Source organism: Chiloscyllium plagiosum, unplaced genomic scaffold, assembly GCF_037043375.1.
Source record: "Chiloscyllium plagiosum isolate Xiang-an unplaced genomic scaffold, Cpla_swu_hap1 HiC_scaffold_1, whole genome shotgun sequence".
In the NCBI taxonomy this organism is placed as follows: Eukaryota; Metazoa; Chordata; class Chondrichthyes; order Orectolobiformes; family Hemiscylliidae; genus Chiloscyllium; species Chiloscyllium plagiosum.
In genome coordinates, this window is record NW_028270139.1 from 127,559,523 (window position 1) to 127,579,283 (window position 19,761).

The 19,761-nt window shown below is 41.9% G+C and overlaps 1 protein-coding gene across 3 annotated transcripts in view; it reads right to left on the bottom strand.

The window, feature by feature from the left end:
• Window positions 1–8,209: 8,209 nt before the first annotated feature.
• The window catches only part of cunh18orf54 (chromosome unknown C18orf54 homolog), a 49,042-nt gene continuing 37,490 nt past the window's right edge, over window positions 8,210–19,761 (bottom strand). For all 3 annotated transcript variants that reach the window (XM_087990608.1, XM_043721299.2, XM_087990604.1), the window contains 4 exons: window positions 15,925–16,030; window positions 13,644–13,787; window positions 12,195–12,268; window positions 8,210–8,459 (listed from right to left, as the gene is read on the bottom strand). In XM_087990608.1, coding sequence (XP_087846734.1) covers window positions 8,369–8,459; window positions 12,195–12,268; window positions 13,644–13,787; window positions 15,925–16,030 — 415 coding nt within the window. In that variant the 3' untranslated portion in view covers window positions 8,210–8,368. The remainder of the gene's footprint in view (window positions 8,460–12,194; window positions 12,269–13,643; window positions 13,788–15,924; window positions 16,031–19,761) is intronic.

Consider the following 19,761-nt stretch of genomic DNA (forward strand, 5'->3'; position numbering starts at 1 on the left):
GTGGTGACTTTGCCTCCAGCTCTTCTTAGTTCACCAAGGTTGCTATGAGATACATCAATATTTTGATTGAGTGTGAAATGACGGCAGGCAGATTGCAGTGTATATTCACTGGGCTCCTGATGACAGGAGTAGCCCTTGACTCTTATTAACCCTGAACCCCATCCCTTTCAAAGAAACCGCTCCTTCCTCCTCCAACTTCAGGCACTGCTTTCTCAAAGTGGAAACCTTGCCAAGTTGGTTTTCAGATCAATTTGGCGAACCTTTAGTGTTTGTGTTCACTGCACTGAGTTGCAGGCTTCCTCTGTGACCCATGATATCTCCCCCATTGTTAACTTCCCTCCTGGATCAGATCCCTGTTTCCTGTCATCATCCTCTCCCCAATCCCTTCCCCTCACTTCATTGCAGTTCTATGCATTGAGTCCAAGCAAAGTGCTGATGCCTTTTTTGGCCCTATGCCCTCTGAAGCCTTGAACCCCTGCTCAAGACCTCCCTCCCCAACCCCACTGGATCCCACCCTACCATCTTTAATTGCCTCCTGTGACTATAGGCATTCCCTAAGTTGATGAATACAACCAGATTAATCTCCAGACCCTAGCTGCCCACAGCCTTGATGATGCTGTGGACAAATCATAAACACCACCTGCATCCTCAACCCCCAGGATTATGTACAATTCAAATAGACTTCACCACCCCCTCATCCCAACTCATTGACCATGGCCCATTCCCAGGACTGACCAACTGAAAGGCCTGACTGTCACATGTGCAGTTGGTGTGCATTCACATTTAACAGAGTGAGTCAGGTGACCCAGCGGCGGGAGCTAGAGATGCAGTCTAAAACCAACTGTAGAGATGCACAATAACATTTTACTGATTTATTTTGTTTTTCTTCCAGGACTGACCATGGCCCATCAACTGACTGAAATGGACCTGATCCCGACTTGCTTCGGGCCAAGTGTCTGACTGACCTTGGACAATCCTCCCTGACCTCGAGACTAGAAACCTCTGGACCAACTATAGCAGTATCTTCTGACTGACTGGAATTTCCCTCCTTAGCCTCTTGCCTCCCTTTCACACATTGCCATGCTCTGTTTACGGGGTGAGCTGCAGGCACATGCACCACCTCTACGTTGATGCAGCCCTGTACTGCACAGTGACATATCTTTCTCTTTTTCACATTGACACTCTGCTGTCTCCTACAGTCACATGCTCCTGCCTTGCCTTTTGTGATAAATTGCCATTCCCATGAAAGAGTTGCTGTCTGACACTACTGTTAAGGTGTCCCCTGTCAAGCTGAATATGGCATGTTGCTGTTCTCCAGCTGGGTGCAGTGATGGGCCAGGGATAGATGCTGCCTTTGTCCCCATGAAGGGTCTACTGCAGTTGTGGAGGTGGTAGTGAAAGTGACCACAAGGATCATTGAGATGGTTTCAGCATAGGCAGCCAGAGCTGTGCACTCACCCAAACTGGAGACTGAAGAGCAAAATTGCCAGGTACATGCTGGGTTTAGGCAATTGAGTTTCTGAAGCATTGAGTATTTTGAGTGAGCATACATTAATTGGAATGGGGAAGTTAATGCTGCCAAATTGTGTAATTGATGAAATCTAAATATGTGCATAAAGGCTACTTACCAACTGATAGCGAGAAATGTATCTCAGCAACCACAGGAGGATGACGTAATTGTAAAGGTTTACCTCAACAGTGAAAATCTCATGATTTGGACTCTCACTCGGTTAAGTCATCACACTCACCATTATCTTACTGCTTCATGGAGGAGAGAATCATGCCCTGTGGCAAATGAGCTCTAGTACACAGAGGCAGCATGATCATTTGTGATAGAAAAGACATTTTACAGCTTCTTTATGGAGTCAATCTTACTCACTTGCTGGAAAGAGTTGCTGCATTCTTAATTCTGATCAAATGGACATGACAGCATTACTCTTCCTGTTACAATCATTGGGTAACAAGTTCTTCCTTGGTCTGATCCAGAAAACAGTGGAGACATGTAATACTTCTAATATTTCTGGAACATTTTTAAGTGCTGAGAATATTTTCCTCTCTTATCCCTTTAACACGAAACTTCAAGCAACTTCCTTTTAATGAATGATTACGAAGGGCTAAAGTGCAGTTTGTTGGGATCTCAACCTGAATACGAATCAGAGATATGGTTCTGCCTAGACCTTTATTAGAATGTTACATTAATGCTTTGCATGGTTACAGTTTAAAAGAAGTCAGAATGATTGCCATCGTTTTGTAGTCTCAACAGAATAACATTTACCGAACACGCTTCCAGTGGCATCTGAGTTGGACATAATCGACATAACATTTCCTGCCTCAGTATCAGATACACAGCTGTCTCTCTACACTCTTTACTGCTGTTATTTTTGGCTAATAAGTGTACCGGAGCAAGATACTATCAAAACGAATCCAAGTTATGAATTATAGATAAGTTCTGTCCACATTATAATTTGAAACAGAATTTGTGCAGTTATGTTTACTCATGACAAGACTGTTTCAGTAAAATAATTCCCTTAACAATGTGTGATGAATTACCCTTGATTTAATTCACCAGGCTGGATGTGGCAGTTTTCATTGTGATTTGGTTAGGAACAATTTGCTTTTGCTAGGTACACATCACCTCAAACATTCTGAATTTTCAATGGCACTGTCTAGTGAATGTTTTATAACACCATTCCATCACATTATTGATTCTTTCCGATCCCAATGCCCCCTAGATTAAAAGCCTTTGACTCCTTGCTCTCTTCATTATCGTTTGCTCTTGGACTTTGGGTAACTCTCTGAAACAACCTGGAGATTGAACAGGCTGGGCCGATATTGTAAAACACGTTGTTGAGGGGTCTGGACAGGGTGGATGTAGAAGGGACACTACTTCCTGTGGGAAAATCTAGAGTTTGGGGAGTCATAGTTTAAAAATAACGAGTCACCCATTTAAGATGGACAGGAAAGTTATTTTCTTATATTAGGTCATGAGCATCTTTTGAACTCTGGAAAGGTGGTGGGATAGATTTTTGATCAGCAGGTAGGTGAGGGGTTTTCGGAGAGTAGGTAGAAGTGTGGAGTGATCTGATCAGCTACGATCTTATGAAACGGCAGAGCATGCTCAAGGTACAAAGCGGCCTACTCCTTCACCTTGTTCACACATTCATACATATTAAGATTTATTGTCCATCCTTAGTTACCTTACAAACTGTCTAATGATTTTTTTTTTGCACTTTGGAGGAAGTCTTTACTTTTTTTTTGCTAATTGCAAAGCAAAATTGGGGAGGTATCTGAAAAGGGTTTAATAAATCTACCTACTAAACAGCTCCTGTGTTACTGCATGTCTCTGCACTCATCAGAGAGTCAAGCAGTATTATGATACCAAATGGTGCAACTTTCTGTTTTTAAAGACAGTCTGTGAGGAAGCAACAATAATTCTGGCCAAGTACAAAAACTCATGGCAGCATCTCCAGAAACAAGGCACATTAGGCATTACCTTAGCAAAAATACTTCAAGTTCATGCCCTGTGCAAGTTGGATGCTTGGTCCCCTTTTTGAAGCCAAATGCTTGATTTTTGGGGGAAGGAGTTGGGGATTTGTTGAATTGTGTGTGCACTTTCAGGAACTTGAAGTTATTAGTGCTATGGACATTAATTTTGCCCACAATACCAGTTGTCTAATATTTCCCTCACATATGTATTAAAATATTCTGAATCTGCATGAAATGTCAGTGCAATGGGCCTGTTCATCTAATGTGTTCAACATTAGATGAGACCTGAAATTAACTCGAGAACCACTCAGCTTTCGTCCCAGAATTGTTTCACAATTATTAATTGTGTGGATGCTTGGGGAGATTGCTACAGCTATTTCCAGCATGTAATCTCTGCCCCTCATGAAAGTGAAATGCAATCACAGCAACAAAAAAAAACCTCTTCCATTTTGTCGACATGTTTGATGTTGGAGGTTCTCATTAGAAGTACCAGGAAGTTTCAATGCCATGAAGGGTACCGTCTATATCCACAATGCCAATGTTGTAGGAAAGACAAGGCAGTAATTCTTATACAGGGAGTCCCTGATTTACGAATGCAACCCCATACAAGGATGTAATTTTAAATATCTGAAATATGATCATTATTTCAGATAAAAATTCCTGTTGCATGTTGTCCTATAACGTGTTCTGACTTGCACACAAATTACCTGGCAAATAGACTTAGGAACAGAATCCATTCGCAACCCAGGGACTGTCTGTACTGAGAAACAAAAAAATGCAACATCCACTGAGGGCTTTCATGTAGAATGAAGAAAGAGTAGTGATGTGATCAGAACAGCTCATGCTTGGCTGTTGATTTTATCACTTGCGGTACACCACTGTAATACATTCGACAGTTAGACCTGTTGATTTGCATGAGATAAGGGTGTTTGCAAATTGTAGAATAAAATGATGAATGTGACAAAGCAGAAGGGAGATTTTTGGTCTGGCTTTGAAAGAAAATCTCATTATCCAAACTGATATTAAAAAAACGTTGTTTTCTGCTGCACTCAAGATACGTGCTTATCTTTCATTTTTATTTGTGGGCGGCACGGTGGCACTGCTGCCTCACAGCGCCAGAGACCCGGGTTCAATTCCCGCCTCAGGCGACTGACTGTGTGGAGTTTGCACATTCTCCCCGTGTCTGCGTGGGTTTCCTCCTGGTGCTCCGGTTTCCTCCCACAATCCAAAGATGTGCAGGTCAGGTGAATTGGCCATGCTAAATTGCCCGTAGTGTTAGGTAAGAGGTAAATGTAGGGGTATGGGTGGGTTGCGCTTCGGCGGGTCGGTGTGGACTTGTTGCCGAAGGGCCTGTTTCCACATTGTAATGTAATCTAATCTATAACCACCAAGGGCTAGTTACCACTTCAAAGAAGCAGGCAGTGAGGCCCAATGATGCCTGAGAACCACAAGTAGCAACCCTGGAGTTGAGAACAAGTATCTGAACATGCCCAAACCTTGTTGTTAAATGTGCAATGTCACAGCTAAAAGTGAGAAATGCAACAAGCCCAGTTGGATTTTGAACTGAATCAGGCTTTACAGAAGTTTGGACAATCATTTTCATATCGGAAAAAAATAAAAACTGGTTTTCTTTCACTACATTTTTTTAAGAAATGTAACACCTATTCATGTACAAGTCTATTCCATCTCTAGGGGCATGCATGGTTGAGTCCTCCTATAATAGCTTTGCAGTTGCAAGTTGGTCTGCTCATCATTCACGATAGGATTGACACGATCACACAAAAAGCACATACAGTCATACAGCAGGGAAACAGACCCTTCCGTCCAACTAGTCTGTGCTGACCATGTTCCCAAACTAAACTAGTCCCACTTGCTTGTGCTTGCCCCATATCCCTCCAAGCCTTTCCTACTCATGCACTTATCTAAGTGTCTTTTCAATATTGTAATTATACCCACATTCACCACTTCCTCAGGAAGTTCATTCCGCATGTGAACTCCCTCTGTGTAAAACATTTACTCCTTATGTCATTTTTAAATTTCTCTCCTCTCACATTAAAAATATGCCGCTTATTTTTGAAACATCACCCATCTTAAGGAAAATACCCCCATCTATAATCCCTCATGATTTTATGTCAGGAATAAAAGAATGACTTGGGTAGGAATAGGTCCAGTCAAGGATAGTAGTGGGAAGTTGCGTGTGGAGGCTGAAGAGATTGGGGAGACACTGAATGAATACTTTTCGTTAGTATTCACTCAGGAACAGGACATTGTTGCCGATGTGAATACTGAGTCACAATTAATTAGAATGGATGGCTTTGAGGTATGTAGGGAAGAGGTGTTGGAAATTCTGGAAAGGGTGAAAGTAGATAAGTCCCCTGGGCCTGATGGCATTTATCCTTGAGCCATTGGCCTTGATTTTTTTGTCCTCGTTGTCTACAGGAATAGTGCCAGAAGACTGGAGGATAGCAAATGTGGTTCCCTTATTCAAGAAGGGGAGTAGGGATAACCCTAGTAACTATAGGCCGGTGAGTCTCACGTCTGATGTGGGCAAAGTCTTAGAGAAAATTGTAAGGGATAGGATTTATGAACATCTGGATAGGAATAATGTGATCAAGGATAGTCAGCATGGTTTTGTGAAGGGCAGGTCGTGCCTCACAAACCTTATTGAATTCTTTGAGAAGGTGACTAAGGAGGTGGACGAGGGGAAAGCGGTAGATGTGGTGTATATGGATTTTAGTAAGGCGTTTGATAAGGTTCCCCATGGTAGGCTACTGCAAAAAATACGGAGGTATGGCATTGAGGGTGAGTTGGAGGTTTGGATTAGGAATTGGCTGGCTGGAAGAAGACAGAGAGTAGTAGTTGATGGTAAAGGTTCATCTTGGAGTGCAGTTACTAGCGGTGTTCCGCAAGGATCTGTTTTGGGACCATTGCTGTTTGTCATTTTTATAAATGACCTGGAGGAGGGGCTAGAAGGTTGGGTGAGCAAGTTTGCTGATGATACGAAAGTCGGTGGAGTTGTTGACAGTGAGGAAGGATGTGGCAGGTTACAGCGGGATATAGATAAGCTGCAGAGCTGGGCAGAAAGGTGGCAAATGGAGTTCAATGTAGGTAAGTGTGAGGTGATTCACTTTGGTAAGAGGAACAAAAAGATGGGGTACTGGGCTAATGGTCGGATACTTGGTAGTGTGGATGAGCAGAGGGATCTTGGTATCCATGTACACAGATCTCTGAATGTTGCCACCCAGGTAAATAGTGCTGTGAAGAAGGCATATGGTGTACTGGCTTTTATTGGTAGAGGAATTGAGTTCCGGAGTCCCGAGGTCATGTTGCAGTTGTATAAGACTCTGGTGCGGCCGCATCTGGAGTATTGTGTGCAGTTTTGGTCGCCATACTATAGGAAGGATGTGGAGGCACAGGAATGGGTGCAGAGGAGGTTTACCAGGATGTTGCCTGGTATGGTAGGAAGATCGTATGAGGAAAGGCTGAGGCACCTGGGGCTGTTTTCATTGGAGAAAAGAAGGTTTAGGGGTAACTTGATAGAGGTGTACAAGATGATTAGGGGTTTAGATAGGGTTGACCATGAGAACCTTTTTCCACGTATGGAGTCAGCTATTACGAGGGGGCATAGCTTTAAATTAAGGGTGGTAGGTATAGGACAGATGTTAGGGGTAGATTCTTTACTCAGCGAGTCGTGAGTTCATGGAATGCCCTGCCAGTAGCAGTGGTGGACTCTCCCTCTTTATGGGCATTTAAACGGGCATTGGATAGGCATATGGAGGATAGTGGACTAGTGTAGGTTAGGTGGGCTTGGATCGGCGCAACATCGAGGGTCAAAGGGCCTGTACGGCGCTGTATTTTTCTATGTTCTATGTAAACCTCTTTTTCTCCAGTTCAACCACATGAACAAAAAGATGGAATTTCAGTTCAATATCTTATTTGAAAGCTAATACGTATTGATGATGCAGCTTCTGTATGAACAGATAGACCAGTTAGCTACTGGAGACATTTCAAAAAGTAATTAGATCACAGCTGATTTGTGATCCAATACCACAGACTTTAGGGTGTAGGTTTGCTCGCTGAGCTGTAGGTTTGATATCCAGACGTTTCATTACCTGGCTAGGTAACATCATCAGTGGCGACCTCCAAGTGAAATGAAGCTGTTGTCTCCTGCTTTCTATTTATAGGTTTGTCCTGGATGGGGTTCCTGGGGTTTATGGTGATGTCATTTCCTGTTCATTTTCTGAAGGGTTGATAGATGGTATCTAGACCTATGTGCTTGTTTATGGCAGTGTGGTTGGAGTGCCAGGCCTCTAGGAATTCTCTGACATGTCTTTGCTGCAGAGAATTCCTAGAGGCCTGGCACTCCAACCACAACGCCATAAACAAACACAGATCTAGATGCCATCTATCAACCCCTCAGAAAACAAATAGGAAATGACATCACCACAAACCCCAGGAACACCATCCAGGACAAACCTATAAATAGAAAGCAGGAGACAACAGCTTCACTTCACTTAGAGGTCGCCACTGATGATGTTACCTAGCCAGGTAATGAAACGTCTGGATATCAAATCTACAGCTCAGCGAGCAAACCTCCACCCTAAACCTCAACCTGAGCTACAAACCTTCACAAACCTTGCAAAAACCACAGACTTTGCTGTTGACACAAGAGTGGCCTTAAACTACAATATTCACAAGCAAACATAAACAATTGACTCAAATATGGTTCATAAATGCAATCATTTATATCCTGCCATTAGAAGGAAATCTTCACCAACATGTCAGCACATCTTGATAATGCATTTTTCGATTAAACATAAAATGTTATTTTATTACATTGCACTAGCTAATAGAATTTAAGAATAGTTTCTCCAATTGCTCATCATTCATTTTGGTGACCCTCTGCTTCCTTTAACATCTTGGCACCAATATCATCGACAAGTTCCTTCAGGTGTTTTAAGTGGTTCAATGCTCTGGTGAAAGAAAAACAATTAGCAGTTACTACCCATCACACAGACAGTTAGGAGTTTGGTTCCATTCATACAAACCAGATTGGAGTTGAAAGGCGACTGGACTAACACCTACCCTTTTGCCACAGTCCCTCCTTTTGCCAACTTAATCCCAAATGTTTATTCAGTTGCTTTTGCAGATTTTCTTGACGTATTTCCAAAATTTATCCCAATGTAAGACAATATAAACATGAATTATTTAGACATGCCCCAAAGTCTATTTAATTCAGTAAATATTAGTTGACAATCATGTAGCATTTTCTGAAACCTGTAGCACTTGCAATTGGCTCATAATTAGTCACAGAGATGTCTCTTTTGCCAGTACTTGGCCCATATCCCTCCAAACCCTTCCTCTTCATATACCCATCCAGATGCCTTTTAAAATGTTGTAATTGTACCAGCCTCCACCATTTCCTCGGGCAGCTCATTTCATACACGTACTACCCTCTATATGAAAAAGTTGCATCTTAGGTCCCTTTAAACTTTTCCTCTCACACCCTAAACCTCTAGTTCTGGACTCCTCCACCCCAGGGAAAAGACAGTGTCTGGTTATCCTATCCATGCCCCTCATCATTTTATAAACTTCTATGAGGTCACCCCTCAGCCTCTGATGCTCCAGGGAAAATAGCCCCAGCCTATTCAGCCTCTCCCGGTAGCTTAAATCCTCCAACCCTGGCAACATCCTTGTAAATCTTTTTTGAACCTTTTCAAGATTCACAATATCTTTCCTATAGAAGGGAAAATTGCAATTGGCCAAAATTGCACGCAAAATTCCAAAACTGGCTTAACCAATATCCTGTACAGCTGCAACATGATCTCGCAACTCCTGTACTCAATGCTCTGTCCAATAAAGGCAAACATTCCAAACATCATCTTCGCTATCCTATCGACCTGCAACTTCACTTCCAAGGAAGTATGAACCTACACACCAAAGTCTCTTTGTTCTTAAAGGGAGAAAATCAACTACTATTGATGATAAACTTATTTCTCCTTAATCACAACACTAGAATTATGCCAACAATTCAGATATATTATACAAAAAGGAAGTTAGGCATTTGAACATAAGAAACAACTTTAATTTTGATGAATAAATAACATCCTATATCATGACATTTATTATTTATGATTCTAAATTCATATAGGGTTTCAGAATTTAAGAATAATTTGAAAACCGCAAGATTTCAAAGAGTAAAAAGATAGAACAGAAAAATGTTATTGCCTCTGTCAGAGCAAAGACTTAGGGATGATCAAATAAATACTTCAGTATCTTAAAGATGTCTAATTGGGTAGACATAATAAAAATGTTTCTGCTTATGGTGAATTCAGGCTTAGCACTACAAATCAGACCAGAACTGGTAAACATGGAAAGAATTTTGAGAGTAGTAAGAACACAGAACTAGACACATAATAGAGTCAGAGAGATGTACAGTATGAAAACGGACCCTTTGGTCAAACTTAAACCTCCAGCAGCATTTCCACTACAAAGTAGCCCTTCTCAAAATGGCTGCTCTAAAAATGACAGCTCCGTTATAGCTTGCTTTACTTTTTATTTGCTCCTCGCCAGTGACTGAGACAACTCCTCTCAGAATCCTTCTCAGCAGCACCCTCTGTGCAAGATGTACAACCCCACAAAACCAATAAGAAAAATGGCCAGTTAATTAGGTCTTGGCTTTGTTAACCTGAGGAATATATTTATTTTTAATTCGCTCACTGGATGTGAGTGTCACCGGCTGTGCCAGAAGTTATATTGCAGCCCTAGATGCCCTTTGAGAAGGTAGTGAGCTACTTTCTTGATCTGCTGCTATGTATTTGGAGTAGGTAGATCCTCAATAGTGTTAGGGAGGGATTTTGTTCCAGTGATACTGAAGGAACACAAATATATTTCCAAGTCTGGATGGTGAGTGGCATGGAACAGAACTTGTAAGTGGGTGCTCAGTTGGATTTGCTGCCCTTGTCCTTGAGATGGTGGTGGTTGTGGATTTTAAAGGTGCTGATTAAACAGTCTTGGTGAATTTCTGTAGTACTAACTGTAGATAGGACACAGTGCTGCTGCTGAGAATATGTGGTGGAGGGAGTAAATGTTTGTTGATGTAGTGTCAATCAACTGGTTGCTTTGTCCTGAATGGTGTCAAGCTTCCCAAGTATTGTTGGAGCTGCACTAATCAAGCAGTTATGAATGGTGCTGAACATTGTGCAATCATCAGCAAACATCCCCACTGGTGTTGTTATGATGGAGGGAAGGCTATTGATGGTACAGCTGAAGATGGTTGGGCTGAGGACACTATTCTGAGGAACTTGGCAGGGATGCCCTGGAGCTGAGATGACTCCAACAATCATGACCATCTCCCTATGCATCAGGTATGATTCCAAACAGTGGAGATTTCCCTCAGCTTCTATTGACTCCAGGTTTGCTAGGGCTCCAAACAAATGTAGCCTTGATGTCAAGGGCTGTCACTCTCACCTCACCTCTGAAATTTAGCTCTTTTGTCCACTTTGAACCAAGGTTGTAATCGGGTCAGGAGCTGAGTGGCCCTGATGGAACCCAAACTGGGTGTCACTGAGCAGGTTATTGCTGAGCAGGTTATTGCTGAGCAGATGCTGCTTGATAGCACTGTTGATGACACCTTCCATGACTTTACTGATGATCAAGAGTGGACAGATGGGGTGGTAACTCACTGGGTTGGATCTATCCTTTTTGTGATATACCTGGGCAATTTTTCACAATGTCAGGTAAATGCTGGTGTCATAGCTTTGCTGGAACAGCTTAGCTAGGGGGAGTGCCATGTTCTAGAAGAGAAGTCTTCAGTTCTACTGAAGGAATATTGTCAGGGTCTGTAGCTTTTGTAATATCCAGAATCTTCAACCATTTTTTGATAATCACGTACAGTGAATTGAACTGGCTGAAGACTGGTATCTGTGATACTGTAGACCTCTGGAGGAGACCAAGGCGGATCATCCTAACATTCCTGCAGGATTGCAGGTCTAGATCTGATCTGGTGCTTGTAGAATTATTTCGCCCTGCCTATTATTTGCTGTTTACACTGTTTGACACACTAGTTGTCCTATTTTAGTAATTTCACCAGCTTGATACCTTATGCCTTGTGCCACACTTAGCATTCCCTCCTGCACGTCTCATTGAAACCAGGCACTAGAGAAGTCTCCATCTCTTCTGTGTTACCACCCCCAGCCTGAAGACTCTCCATGATGACTTGCGTATGGCACCCATAAATTTAATCATACCAGCATTCCAGATCACGCTTGATGTCCAATCTCCTGGAATTCTCTTCCTTGCCTATCAGTTACTTTATCCCTCTCTTGATGCCATCCCTACTGCAAAGTATCTTCTGTTTGCTTCTTGCTTCGATGAATTAAGTTATGGATGCCAAATGTAAGTGATCATAGAGAGTCTTAAGGCTGGAGGTGGCAACACCGATAAGGTAAGGGCATGGAGAGATGTGAAAATGCAGATGCCAATTTTTAAAAAATTGAGTAAATTCTTGACCAGCTGTCAATGTAGGGTGATACGCAAAGGGATGGCGAGTGAATGATTCTATGCAGAAATTAAGGTGTAGCCAATTGCAAGATCACAATGTACCACTCAATGAGTTAGTCAACAACATACCTCTGGTCCCATTGATAATGGCCTTGCTGGAACTAACATTATATCTGCAGATTAGAGCACATTTCCTACCAGATTACCTTTGTAATGATCTGCTGCCAGATGCCTCCTCAAAATCCAAGCCCAGCGTCTGAGACATCATGCATTCAGATATCTATTCAGAAGAAGATATTTATTCAATGAACATATAACATTGCAAATGCAACCATAATTATAGGGGCTACATATTAAAAATACCTTCAGAGACAGATGGGTATTTGGAAGTCAGCTAAGTGCCAGTAAAAAGCTCAGTCACTTTTCTTTCTCGTTAATGCTTTGCCTGTGTACCCGAGATTCTTGATGACACTCCTGGGTGGGATTTGAGAACCTCCCAAGAAATGGTAGGAGGAGGTCAATCAGCCTCAGCCAACGTACTCGGGTGGAGCTTGCGGAGGAGTTGAGCTGACATAAGGTGGCGCCCCGGATAGGTGTCCAGTTCAATGCCCTGGTGAGGTCTGGCAGGGTGGTGAAGGACATGCAGCCCTCAACTCACCGCCTTCACTCTTTCATCTCCTCTGCAGTCTCTAGCACATACACATTTGAAACATTGCCTGACAGTTACTTATCCTGACAGGGATGATAATTGTCTGCCAGTTTCTCTGCCAAATCTTAACTTATATACGCACATTCCTTCCCTTTCAATATAGCTATGACTTACCAGAGCACAGTTTAAACTGGTAACGGTGAAGATCCACTGAGATCGGGGAGTGGAATCGAACCCAGGTCCCTCGCGCTGTGAGACAGTGGTGCTAATCACCATGCACCTGCAGGATAAGTTCAAGCTGGCCAATTGCCAATAATCATTCTAACCTGTGCCGCTAGCAAAATGAAAATTGTCATTGATGGCATTCAGCGCCATTCACAACTTCTCAAATACTGAAACAGGCCATGTCCAAATGTGGCAAGGCCCAAACAACGACCAGGCGAGGGCTGACAAATGGCAAGTAACATCCACACCACTTAAGTGCCCGGCAATGATCAGTTACACCAAGAGACAATCGAACCATCACTTCTTGACATTCGATTAATCTGCCATCACTGAATCCTCACTATTAGTATCTTAGGGGGTTACCATTAACCAGAAATTGAACCGAACTCATCATATAAATACAGTGGCTACAACAGCAGGTCATAGATTAGGGAATCAGCAGTCAGAAACTACTCTCCTGGCTCCCCAAAGCCTGTCCACCATCTAAATCAGGAATGTGATGAAATGCTTCCCATTTGCTTAGATGAACACAGCTCTAACAATACTCAAGCTCAACATTGGCAAGTTTGATAGGATGTAGCGAAAAAAATGTCACAGTAAAACAAAAAATCCAAACTTCAACACAACTCAGACTTGGCCACAAATATGAGTTTATATCGGTGATTGCTAATCCATTCAAAAGAGATTCTTGAACCAAACAGTTTGAGAAGGATTAAGATGATCTTATCTCCACCTGGAATGCATTACTCCAAATACGGTCCTTAGACTAGAAATTGTTTACCTTTCCAATTTCTTTGCTTTCTTGTGTGTCTTCATGATCCAAACTCTGCTGCACTGTTTGTAAGCTGAACAGCATCTGTTTCAGTGCTTCAACTGGACCATGGTGCTTTCCTCCTGAAATTCCTGAGGAACCAGAATGGTTCCGCTAAAATTTAAAACAGCAAAGCATCAAAGTGGAAACGCTGAAAGAAAAGAAGTGTTTACTGCTTTGTATTTCAAACACTGATGATGCCTCCATCTGTAACAGAAAGCCAAGGTGCCATATAAGAAAAGACGTGACCCAATCTTTCCCTTTCAGATGCTGTCTGGCCTCCAGCTTATTGCCAGTTTTTATTTCACATTTGCAATATTTGAGGTTTTTCTTTCATATTGTATGATTCAAAGCTTACACATTCTTTCTTTTATACATAATTGGTAATGGCACCCTGCTTTCTGAGTTCTTAAGGTTCAATTAAATAATATATATTTTCACCAGGAAAATTAACACTGCATCTGTTTTAAATCTAAATTTGTTTCCTGGTTGTCACACAAAATCAGACCATTAGGTTGATCACCTGACCTCCAGTAACAAAACTTTTTCAGCCTCACTTGCTTGCTTGCTCTCCAGACCTGATCATTTTCCATTATCTTTCAGCAACTGTCTGATTTTCTTACTATCAGTCCCAAAGTACTTATATAAGTCATTATATATGGCAGAGAACTACTCCCAGCATAGACACTTCTTCCAATCCCTCATTTAATTGTCTTTTTAATTATTGATATCTCAATTTGAAATGAATCATTATAGAATCAAGATGGACTAGAATTGTACTGAACTAGACTAAAGGATTAAAATAATATTTCAAATCTCAATATTCTTACTTCAACCAACAAGTAACCAGAACAACTAAAGTGACACTGGTTACTTAGAAATTCAGGAAGCCAACATTAAAATCTGCTGGGAATCTACCACACTGCAATAAGGATGGTGAAACTAAGTGGAAGGCATATTAGCGAGGTGGGCAGGTGAGTGGCATTTGCAGTTCAAAGGCAGCTGGGGATTGAAACAGCATTCCAATACTTCAGTCTGATACTTCAGTAAAATACTAGAAAACTGCAATCTCAGGGGTACAAAGCTGGAATGGGAAACCAAACCCCTCCTCCTCCTCAACGTCATCCCCATACAAACAAGTTCCTGGTGAAGTCAACCTGGAAAGAAAGAACTTAAAATCACATAACAATACTCATGTCATCAGGCTGCTGGTGAAGTGTACAGACATTAGTTGTATAAGCAGGATTGTATCGAAATAGAAATACACGAAATGGATGGGGCAAGCCATCTGCAACACCCCCAACCCTCTCAATCCATCACTTACCTTAGACGCTAACTAAAAGAACTCTGTCAACAAACACGCTAAATTCTACAGGGCCTCACATTTCTGTCAAACCACAGACTCTTCTAGGATTACCCTGAAGAACAATAGTGAAAAGCTCACTTTAAACTCCACTCTCCCAAAACAGGCCCTAGCCAAATTAAAATTGGTTCTGAAGAGTTGTATTGGACTCAAAATATTAATTGTTTTTTCCCTACACAGATGCTGCCAGACCTGCTGAGTTCCTCCAGCACTTCCTCTTTTACTTAAAACTAAACACTCTCTATTTAGCTGGTTCTGCTTCTGCCCTATGACCGTCCCAAATTTCTTAAGGCAAAATTAACCCACTTCTTCCCATTGTCTGCCAGGATGCAGTTCTGTTATTTTTCACCACTCTTTTCAAACGGATCTCCATTTGTTCCCTTTCCATAATCTTCCCAGTTGTCGGTGACCGCGAATCCATTCACAGATACAAGAGATAAAGGAAACAGAAAGATCAGTTAGACTAACTAGTGCAATTAAAGTGCTGGAATATTATGTTAAATCTCAATATTCTTATTTCAACCAGCGTGTAATCAGAATAGCTAAAGCGACACTGATTACTTAGAAATCCAGGAAGCAACATTAAAATCTGCTGGGAATCTACTACACTTCAGTAAGGATTGTGAACGTAAGTGGAAGATATACCAGCAATTTAAGCAGATGAGTGGCAATTGCAGTTCAAAGACTGGGACTACTCACCTGATGCTGTGCTCAAAGACATGTTTGGAGCAGAAGAGGCATTACTCTGTATTTAACCTTGAACTGGAATTGTCCAACTCTGTGCCCAAACAGGAAAGTATTCCCCCGAATTGACATCCTTGATTTTGATGTGCACCATATGACCTCATACACAGAGAGGAAACAGTCTGACCTACCCTTGACACTAACCTGATGGCCAGTATTTAAAGGATCCTGACATGAGTCATCAGTCAGAGTAGGGTTGGAGGCTTCAAAGAATTCTTCTTCACTGTTGCCCACAGGCACTGGTGATTTGCTAGATCAATAACAGAAAAAAGGTGACATTCAGCAGTCAATTCATCGCTGAAGACCAGATCGTAGATGTGCAGCTCCAAAGTTGCTGGATCTTTGCTGATGGATGTGCTCATGGATAATAGCCACCCTCCTGTTTGTATGACCCTTGCCAGCAGATTTCTAGCACAAATGCAGTTAAACCTCACCGCTTTCAGGTTGTGTGAGAAATGGAACAGACACAATCAAAAGCCCTGACAACCACTATGTGGGAAATCAGCTGCTGACGAAAAAGACAGACATATTGGAAGTGCCAATTTAGGAAATTGCATGATACAAGCAGACACCACAGAGACAAAAAAAAATCTGGTAGAAAGGACTACAGTCCTTATATACAGTGCTGAGGTAAGAGGACAGGGGGTAAAAATACAAAAGGGAGTCAATGAGCTCATAATGAATGCAGTTGATAGCCTAGCCCTTGAAATAAAGACTAAAACAAACCTTCAAGGTAACTATTCCGCCCCTTATTCTTGTGCTGGCTGACTCGAAAAGCCAGTTACCCGCTTTTTCTTGGCACCCTCTAAATTAGTCATTTTCAGCTGATTATCTAATTCCTGACACGAGTCATCAGTCAGAGTAGGTAAAAACAATGACTGCAGATGCTGGAAACCAGATTCTGGATTAGAGTGGTGCTGGAAAAGCACAGCAGTTCAGGCAGCATCCGAGGAGCAGGAAAATCGATGTTTCGGGCAAAAGCCCTTCATCAGGAATAGAGGCAGAGTGCCTGCAGGGTGGAGAGATAAATGCATCATCAGTCAGAGTAGAGTTGGAAGCTTCAAAGAAATCTTCACTGTTGCCCACAGGCACTGGTGATTAGAGTTTAGAAGTATGAGAGGCAACCTTATTGAAACATAAAAAGAACTTGGTAGGATAGATATGGAGAGTTTGATCTTTCTTTGGGAGAATCAAGGACCAAAGGACATAATCTCAGAGTTGCACAATAAGAAATTTCTCCCAGAACGTTGTGGAATTCTTTATCACTTTAAGAGGCTGTGTCATTAAGTATATTCACTGCTGAGATAGACAAATTCTTAACCAGTGGAGTTGAGGATTAACAGATCAGCCGTGATCTCATTGAATGGTAGAGAGCTGGACCCAAAAACCCTACAACTGCACATACAACTTAAAGTCAAATCAAGAAAGAAAGAGTTGGAGACGGACAATGTAATGAGAAGAAATTGGAAGCAATGTTAACTAAATCTTCCAGTTCAGTGTGAAAGCAAGTAAGAGAAAAACCTCAAATGAAAACAGAAACCCAGCAGTTCTGAAGAAAGGTCACTGAACTCGAAAGTTCAATTCTGTTTCTCTACAGATGCTGCCAGAAATGCTGAATTTTTCCAGCACTTTGTTTTTTGGTTCAGAAATTTTCAGTATCCACAGTTCTTTGTTTTATTTAAAAGAACACCTCTGTTCAGCCTGCATGTATCTCACTGTGCCACCATCTCTGCTGGGTCTGTCCTGCTGGTAGGACAGGACATATCCAGGGGGTGGTGATAGTGGAACATTGTCTATAAGATATGGATCTGTGAGTATGACTATGTCAGGTTGTTGATAGACTAGTCTGAGTCAGCACACCCAATTTCGGCACTAAGCCCAGATGTTAGTGAGGTGATCTTTACTGGATTGACACAGCTGGGGTTTATTTTGCCTTCACTGTTTCCGGTGCCAAGATCAATAACAGGGTATCCGTCCAGTTTCATTTCTTTGGTGAGACTTTGTAGCAACTGATACAATTGAGTAGCTTGCTGTGCCATTTCAGAGGCACTTTTTTTTCAAATATTCAACCACCTTGCTGTGGGTATGGAGTCACATGTAGGTTAAATCAGAATAGGATGGTAGATTTCCTTCCCTGAAGGCCATTAGTGAGCCAGATGGGTTTTTGCAACAATCAACAATTGTTTAATTAGACTCTTAATTCCAGATATTTTATATGAATTCAAATTTCACCAACTGCTATGGTGTGATTTGAACCCAGTCCTCAGAACAATAGCTGAGTTTCTGGATTAATAGTCTAGCCACAAGGCATTGCCTCCCCTTTGCCCATTCTCTGTTGGAATAGCCTTACTTTCCCACAAACTGAGAACAATGACATGCAAAAAGGAGGCATCACTTTGTATGGTTCAAGATGATCTGTGATGGTGCATGTAGCCAGCAAGTCGTAAGAGACATTAAAAGTTTATGAATTCTACTAAATGTTATTGTTATAAATGAAATATTCTTCAGATCATCACTATGTACGGAGATTAATTCAAACGCAGGAGGAGGCCATATATAAAACTACAACTTCAAATTCAAAACTCAGTATCGCAGTTTTCATTACTACTTCATATTTAAGCTTGCCAAACCAGAATTAACAAAATCTTTTCTCATCAGCAGATGGCTCTGCTGGACTGCACAACATATTTTCAAATTCATACATATTTAGCACATTTACAAACATAAGAAACCTTCAAAAATAGAAAAACATATTTAAATGTATATTTATAGTCATACAGCACAGAAACAGACTCTTTGGTCCAATTCGTCCATGCTGCCCAAGTTTTCCAAATTAAACTAGTCTAATTTGACTGCATTTGGCCTATATCCCTCAGCTCAAAAACTGCATGAATTCATGTAAAACTCCATTATCTCACTTTTTAGATTAGAATCAATCTAAACATCATGGCATAGACAGAGAACACAGGGGCCAACACCTTCAACATATTAGGTAAAAACAATGACTGCAGATGATTGAAACCAGATTCTGGATCAATGGTGCTGGAAGAGCACAGCAATTCAGGCAGCATCGAGGAGCTTCAGCAAAATCAACATTTCGGGCAAAAGCTCTTCATCAGGAATAAAGGCAGAGAGCCTGAAGCATGGAGAGATAAGCTAGGGGAGGGTGGGGGTGGGGAGAGAGTAGCATCGAGTACAATAGGTGAGTGGGGGAGGAAATGAAGGTGATAGGTCAGGGAGGAGAGGGTGGAGTGGATAGGTGGAAAAGGAGATAGGCAGGTCGGACAAGTCAAGGGGACAGTGTGGAGCTGGAAGTTTGAAACTAGGATGAGGTGGGGGAAGGGGAAATGAGGAAGCTGTTGAACTTCCAGCGCATCAATGTGGACTTCAACAGCTTCCTCATTTCCCCTTCCCCTACCTCATCCTAGTTTCAAACTTCCAGCTCCACACTGTCCCCTTGACTTGTCTGGACTTGTCCGACCTGCCTAGCTCCTTTTCCACCTATCCACTCCACCCTCTCCTCCCTGACCTATCACCTTCATCTCCTCCCCCACTCACCCATTGTACTCTATGCTACTCTCTCCCCACCCCCACCCTCCTCTAGCTTATCTCTCCACGCTTCAGGCTCTCTGCCTTTATTCCTGATGAAGGGCTTTTGCCCGAAACGTCGATTTTGCTGAAGCTCTTCGATGCTGCCTGAATTGCTGTGCTCTTCCAGCACCATTGATCCACCTTCAACATATTGTCTAGCTATCACCATCATCAACAGCTAACCTGAGAATGCAACTTTTTAAAAAAGGTTTTGTGATTTATACATGAAAGAAGTGAAACTATTCTAACAGATGAAAGGCTTAACAGACAATCAATTTTTCAATGTATAATTTCAGTTACATCACACTGTAAATTTTTGCTATAAATTATGTGTTAGGATTGAGCCCTCCACTACCATCTGATGAAGGAGCGGCGCTCCGAAAGCTAGTG